Source organism: Sinocyclocheilus rhinocerous, unplaced genomic scaffold (genome assembly GCF_001515625.1).
Source record: "Sinocyclocheilus rhinocerous isolate Xijiao unplaced genomic scaffold, SAMN03320098_v1.1 scaffold482, whole genome shotgun sequence".
In the NCBI taxonomy this organism is placed as follows: Eukaryota; Metazoa; Chordata; class Actinopteri; order Cypriniformes; family Cyprinidae; genus Sinocyclocheilus; species Sinocyclocheilus rhinocerous.
In genome coordinates this window covers 216,737-224,049 of record NW_015638939.1, presented here as the reverse complement: position 1 = coordinate 224,049, position 7,313 = coordinate 216,737, and the positions used below count along the sequence as shown (strand labels likewise).

At 38.3% G+C, this 7,313-nt stretch overlaps 1 protein-coding gene across 1 annotated transcript in view; it reads right to left on the bottom strand.

Moving 5' to 3' along the window:
• The window catches only part of LOC107750167 (protein shisa-6 homolog), a 37,570-nt gene extending 31,474 nt beyond the window's left edge, over window positions 1-6,096 (bottom strand). The window contains exons 1-2 of the mRNA XM_016565432.1: window positions 6,044-6,096; window positions 4,474-5,293 (exon numbers count right to left, since the gene is read on the bottom strand). Coding sequence (XP_016420918.1) covers window positions 4,474-5,018 — 545 coding nt within the window. The 5' untranslated portion in view covers window positions 5,019-5,293; window positions 6,044-6,096. The remainder of the gene's footprint in view (window positions 1-4,473; window positions 5,294-6,043) is intronic.
• Window positions 6,097-7,313: the final 1,217 nt, after the last annotated feature.

Genomic DNA, 7,313 nt, shown 5'->3' with positions numbered 1-7,313 from the left:
CCAAGGCCCGCCCATGAGGCCGTTTGACCGACATGTCAAACAACCAATCACAGTTCGCTTCATTTCAGCATCACATTTCGGGGCGTGGAAATGTCGCCACAATAACATTGTGTAAAACTCTCGGACGTATTTTAAAGATTCTGTGCCGCAAACTTTAAATATTTCACACCCTATTGAGAATCCAGCGTTTAGTTGATCCTGATAAGTGTGTAAAACTCTCGGACGTATTTTAAAGATTCCATGCTGCAAACTTTAAATATTTCACATACTTTTGAAAATCCACTGTTTAGTTGATCCGGATAAGCGCTCGTTGTTACAGTTGCTAACACGACGGCTTTCTTCTTTCGTGAGGGGGTTTGGCATCACGGCATATTTGTTTCCAGGCGTAACGTTAAAGAACGCGACACACACGTCTACCGGAAATCCTGTATAATTCAACCAATCCGATGACGACTTCGAAACTCCTGAAGTGCTTCCACTTTTGTGTGCCATATGCATCAGACATTCAGCCAGCAGTCTGTGGGCATGACGTCTGAGGCTGAGACTATCACATATTCATGGCACCAGCACTCATTAGGTCTGAACTTTAATTTATGATTTTGTTAGCAAAGTTATGTTCTTTCTGCCTTATTTCCTGACTGCTGAATTTCTCTCAAGGACTTTTCTTGATTCTGATGTTTTCTCCCACAGGCTGATCATTCCCTGGCCATTTCAGCAGGTGTCTAAGACAGCACAGTGGCATCAATATTTAAACAAAGAGAGACAACACGTTGAGACACAGCAGGGGTTTCTGGGTAGCTAAGAGTTGGAGACTCATCACACAGGGAAGAGCGATCGGACAAGACTGCAGCTGCTTGCCCAATCACATTCCTGATTATGTCATCAGCACCAGACAATTAGACGGCATTATAATCAAAGAAACTCCTCATATGTCACGTCACTGTGATGCAGAGAAAATAGTTGAAAGAGATACAGGCTTGTTGATGAATTGACAAATATGTTTTGTGTTTAAGATGAAAAAAAAAACTCTTGGAGCAAGTAGTCCAAAAAGGAAAGTAAGCAAATTAAAGTGGGTGAATCTCATTAAGAAAATTCCAGGTCATATTTCACTCCAGAATTATAAAAATATATATTTTGCCTAAATAAAAAATACGTTTCTAGGAGCTGTAAGAGTTAAGATTTTGATTATTTTTAAGACAATTAAGCACATTTTCACCAAATAAAATCTTGTCCAGACACAATATGTATGTATATTTAATATTAAAATTAACACAAAATTTAGTTAAATTCCATATAACAATTCTACAGTGATGTCAAACAATTTGCATTATACATTACTTAATAATTAAAATAATAGGGAATTTTTCACATTAAAAAAAAAAGAGAACTGGAAGGGAAATGTGCTCAATTACCATAAAAATAATCGTGCTTTTTTTTTTTGATGTAGGCGTTTATACATATTATTTTTTTGATATTTTCATATAAATAAATATATTATTTTTTAATTACTTTTAATATGACTTTCACCCAAATAAGCTTTGAAAAATAGGAATTATGTAACACAATAGTAGTTGGGATCTTTGTCGGCACAAATGAGTCATAAGTTAGCATGAATTACAACCCATGATCCATTTGAGCTAATCCATTTTTTACCCAGAATGAGGTCATTAAAATACTTTAGTCATCAGTCTCAAGTATAACTACAGATCATGAGGTCAAACCAGAACCAAGCCATATTGCACTACTTACAAAAACTCTATAGTCCTCATAATCGATTCATAATGAATCAGCCAGAGAGGCGTGAGACAGATCTTGTCCCTCATTGACCGAGGTCTCATCTCTAGTCATACAGACGTTCTCCTCAGAGAAACTGCATTTCATGCGCCTGTGCTCTTCAAACACACAAACACATCAAGAGCCTTCCAGCTCGGAGTGGTTTCACTACACATCTGAGCCCCTGGGTAAACACACTCATAACATATTTAACTGTATTTTGGTGCAAATTACCACCCTCTACATACAGCCTAAATGAAGCCGAGCGGATTCAAAGGGTGGAAATGTTAAAACAAATGTTCTGGAACATTCTGTACCCCCACGGCTCACACTGTAGTATGAAACTTCACTGGCGTCTCTGTGAGACAGTGAGCAGCAGGGCCGGTTTGTCAAAAATGGTGCAAGTATTGATGCAGAACGTGACAGATCTAAGATGGGAGTTTAGCCCCAAAACCCTCTAAGAAATGTTCAATATCAGTTCAGGGAAATATATAAATGCTCAGGGCCTCTAAATGTAAAAATCAACACAATAAATGCAATCAATGACTGACTCATAGTGATCAGAGATTGTCAAGCACCATAGAAGTAGCTCATGTGGCTTGTGGTCTACATTTCAAGACTTCTGAAGACATGATAGTTTTGTGCGAGGAAAGACTGAATTTTTAATAACTTAACTGACTTCAGAAGACTTGGAAAGTAGAAGATAAAGGCTGGAATACACTACAAGATTTTTGCCCCGATTTACAGTCTGGACATATTGACACTAGTTGCCGAAAGTCAGAGCCAGTCTGCAGATTTGAGTTGACAGATTTCATAGAAAATCTCATAGTGTATGATGGTGACAGACAAACATGTTTGATATCCTGAGTCGATTTTAGAATGAAAATTGTTTTGATTTGTCATGTGTTCATTGTGTTCAAAACGACTTTAAAGTCTGGTAGTGTGTGATCCTTAGTCATGTAGTGTACGATAGCCAGTTTTTCTCTGTACCCATTTACATAAGTGTATGATAGCGTTTTAAAAATCTGTTCAGATTTTAAAAGTCATGTAGTGTATTCCAGCCTTTACGTCCAATGGACTTCTTTTATGGTGTTTTCTTTGGGCTCATCATCAGCCCTTGGTCACTTTGCTTTGGTTTCCAGCGAAGAAAGAAAGTTCCATTGGAATGCCATGAGTAAATAACAACAGATTGTTCATTTTAAGTGTCAACCGGCTGTACAGAATGTAATTCGGTCTTCACAAATCCAATAAACCTCATTGTGAGCGCCAGCCAAACTCTTATCAGACTGTCTGAGCTTGACTCATATTTGCAACACGGATCAGTTCGATAAGAGAAGAGCAATGTGCCATCTTTAATACTCTTAACAGCTCTGCACAGGAACGACTTTGACTTGCCGGGTGACTGGCTAAAATGGCTATGAAGTCAGTGTTACGTCATTTTTAGTATGAAAATTCAATATTTTCTTTACCGAAATAAATTAATAAGCAATAGATATAAAACATGACAGCATTTTTTTACCTTCAAAACCAAAGAAACCTTTCTCTTTTTTTGACACTGACAAACCAAAGCAATATAAATCTGTCTTATTGACAAACTGCGCCATGAAGACCTAGTTCTATTCTACTACGACGGTTTCCTGTTGACCTCTATCTCAGCACAAGACTAATGAAATCCAGAATCAATCCCTCCTAGACGCAGATGAGTCCTAGATTTAATACAGTATGCAATTAACTATTAATATTCCATCTTAACCCAGAACCCAGTGCTTATTTTGTGATCAAGACCGCAAAAGCTTTCACTTACTGTCTAGTTTATGTACTGTATGTTATAAAAGAAATGTGTTACAAGGTCTCGTTCATTTCTGCTTTCCTCATTCAGCCTCATTCACTAAAAATTACAAATCACTCTTATTTTACACAAAGTCTGTGCTCTTCAAACTGTTTTGGTGTCTCTAAAACATATTGTGTTTATCTGAATTTACCCACTTTTATCTGAATAAATTGATTTGAAATGCTAATGAGAATAAAAAAATACACCCTTTTCATATTTTTGATGGCTATATTCTCATAATTTCTGATTTTGAGAATGTAATTGGGAGTTAATGGGCTAATATTTTGGGCAAACACTTTCATCCAAAATGACTAACAGTACAGGTTCGGTTCTCCTGGAGTATCTTGAAGCAGAGTGGTGATATGAATCAAACCTTTCTGTTAATGGTTATCCATATGCCACATTTAGCACTGTAAATCTGCTTAAATATCTTATGCACTCTCACATGCACTAAGTATGTTAAGGTAGAAATAACTTCTTAAAGGGACTGTTCACCCAAAGATGAAAATTCTGTCATTATTTACTCACCCTCACATCGTTCCAAACCTGTATGACTTTCTATCTTCTAAGTATTGCAAAAGAAGATATTTTGAATAACACTGGGGTCCAAACATAAATGGACCCCATTGAAAGTACCACAGAAGAAAGAATGTATACCGGTTTGGGTAGGTAAGTAAATGATCACATAATTTTAAATATTAGGTGAACTATCCTTTTAATGTAAAAACTGCAAATTTTTGCATAGTACAAACTTTGGTTACCAGCCCTGGGGTGGTTGAACCAGGCTACTTCACTTCTATACAATCACTACGTCACACATTATGCATTAACCCAAAGCTTGCATTTCCAAAGACATCTCTTGGGCTTACCTGTGGACATTCATTTCTTGAGGTGGTCTGGTGGCTTTGTCATAGGCCACTTTGGCAGAAATCCCCAGGATGATAATGAGGGTGATGACCCCGCAGGTGATGTAGACGGTGGTGTTGGTCTGGTCCAGTGCTGGGTCGTACGTGTCCCCTGTGGGTGCGGGTGAGGGCGGTTGGGTTTTGATCCAGTCGGGCGTGTTGTAGTTGGTACAGACTCTCTGATCCACCCGTTTGGCTTTCACGGGACAGCAGAAGCGCAGGAAGCAGCTCCCGCAGCAGTACCGGTGGTCAGTGTTGTTGCAGGAGAACTCTTTATCAAACTGACCGCTCACGTCGTAGTAGCCGAGACAGGTGTCATGATCACCGATGATGGGTGCCTGGACTTGTGTGATCCGTTGGGGTGCCACTGTCGGAGCAACAGTGCTGTTGACCTCCTTTACTTTGGGGGGTCTCTTTGGAGGGGGTTTGCTCCGCTTGGCCGTGGATGCGCTCAGGACGCACAGTGGGTCTAGATAGACCAAAAGGAGCAGGAGGTGTCGTATCCCCATGGCTTCAAGTGGTGATATGCGTTTCTCCTCTTTTTATGATTTCTTCAAACCAGCACTGACCCGCTTGTCATGCACTCTTGTGGGTCCTCCATTCTCCATCTCCGTGTAGCATCATTTCAACAGTCCTCCTCCCTAAGACTCTCATTCTTTAAGGCATAAGTGCTTACAGAGTCAGACCAACAATTACACAATGCCCATTTCACATTGAGTGGATGGATTAAAAAGGTTTTCAAACTTGAAATCTACTTGTTCAAGACTGACTACATTGTGTTTATCTGAAAAACAAAATATGAGAGGGAAAGCAATGAAACTCTTCTCAGTTAATGTCCGAAAATGCTAGTCTACATGATTTCAGCACCATGGACAGCACACATCTCCTAGTTCAGTTTCTTCCAGCAAAATTCATTATATGTTCTTGACAGAAACAAAAATTCATACTAAGTTAACACAAAGACTGTCAACACTACTTACAAAAAGCTATGAATACTGAATCTATTGGTGTGAATCTGTTGTATAACAGCATCATATACTGCATAAAATATAAAGATATTAAAATAAATCAAAATCTCTTTACATGTCAACAGTTTACACATTCACGTTCAAGAATTAACAAATACATTGAAATTGAAATTAAATTACTTGATAAAATCAATTAAACATACAACAGTACTGACGTTAAATAAAACAAATAAATTGATATGTAAAAGCGGGGATTTCCGTCAAGTAAACCTAAACGTGTTTCATGTGGTAACGTTCAAATTAACAGGTTTTAAAAATATGATTTAACATAAATTAATCAAGGACTACGTTGGATGACACCAGCAAAAGTCAATTTTTAAAAGCCATGTCGGTTACATCTATCCCCTTAAGGTAATGCCTGCACATTTTCACTTTTACAGTGTAGTAAAGCGAATAAATACTCACATATTACATTACAATCTACTCATGTTATCTCTGACATCCGACATTCATTCATGAAGAAGATAAAAAGTGGATTTAACAATGCAAAAAAGGACCGAACTTACGAGTCCAGTGCGCTCGACTCCGGGATGTCCGTCACTGCGCCTCCGAAACGAACAGAGCTGAAAACCTGTAGGCTTGAGCAACCTACACGACCTCTCCTACAACTGCATTAGTGTCATGGGCAGCCTTTGAACACACGAGACATGTTCCTTGATCAACATTCCTGTCAGGAAAACACAGAACTGTACTTTGACTATCTTATTATTTACAGGTTTCAGTGCAATCTAGTGTTTAAAAGCAGCAAATTATCATCAGGTAGTAAGAATGTACTGTTCGGCGGTGATTTCTCGACTTATCTCTATTTTTAGTCTATAAAATCGTGTGGTTATAGTCTTACAAATATGATCAACTGTGTCAAATATTTTTTTTAAATCTCGCACATATACATTTTATCTCACAATAAACATCCACGAAGATAAAACATCCACATCCATCGATAAACGAAGATGGCCGTTGTGACCGTTAACTTTTGAATTTTGCAAGCCGCCAATTCCTGTGAAGGACTGGATGACGCCTGCAAATATCGGAGCAGGGACTTAAAGAATATAAAAAACAACCAATGCAGGGCTGTTCTACCCTGATTTAACATTATCAGGTGTAATTCTGTAATTCTAAGGCTATAATTCTGCCTGCAATCAACATTCGTATTACACATATCATCCCTGTATGTGCACTACGCAAAAGCATGATACAGAACAATCTATATAACTATAATATCTGTGTTGTGACAGCTTATTTCGGTCAAGAACCACCCACTGACTGACATGTAGGCTGAAGTAGTCAATAACAGTTCATTAGCCTATAGGGGCCATTTAAGGGGCAAGGTTATCTGAATTAGCCTATATGTAGTCCCACTGACAACCACTTCTGAGTTAAACTGGATGTTCAATATGAGAAAATCTAAGACAGGAATTGATTGGATTGTGAGAAGTGAACATTCTATGCCAGAAATGAGCCAGTGGCCTAGTTTTCATTATTCAGAATATAATTTCTTTCTTTCTTTTTTTTTCTTTCTTTGTATTATCTGGTAGAAAATGAAAGGGGCATTTTCTGGTAGTTTTCGTGAGATTCATCCAACCAATTAACTACCCATGAAATCAAAATGATAGGTTTGTTGTGCAAGCCCCTGACCCTCAGCATTTCCCAATCCCTGGATCAACAAGAACATACACAGGAACAGTACACAATGTGATGCATCATGAAATGTGACCTTAACTCGTTCGATATGCTGTACAGAGCATTGAGTTCAGCTGAGATTTGATACTCTACGAT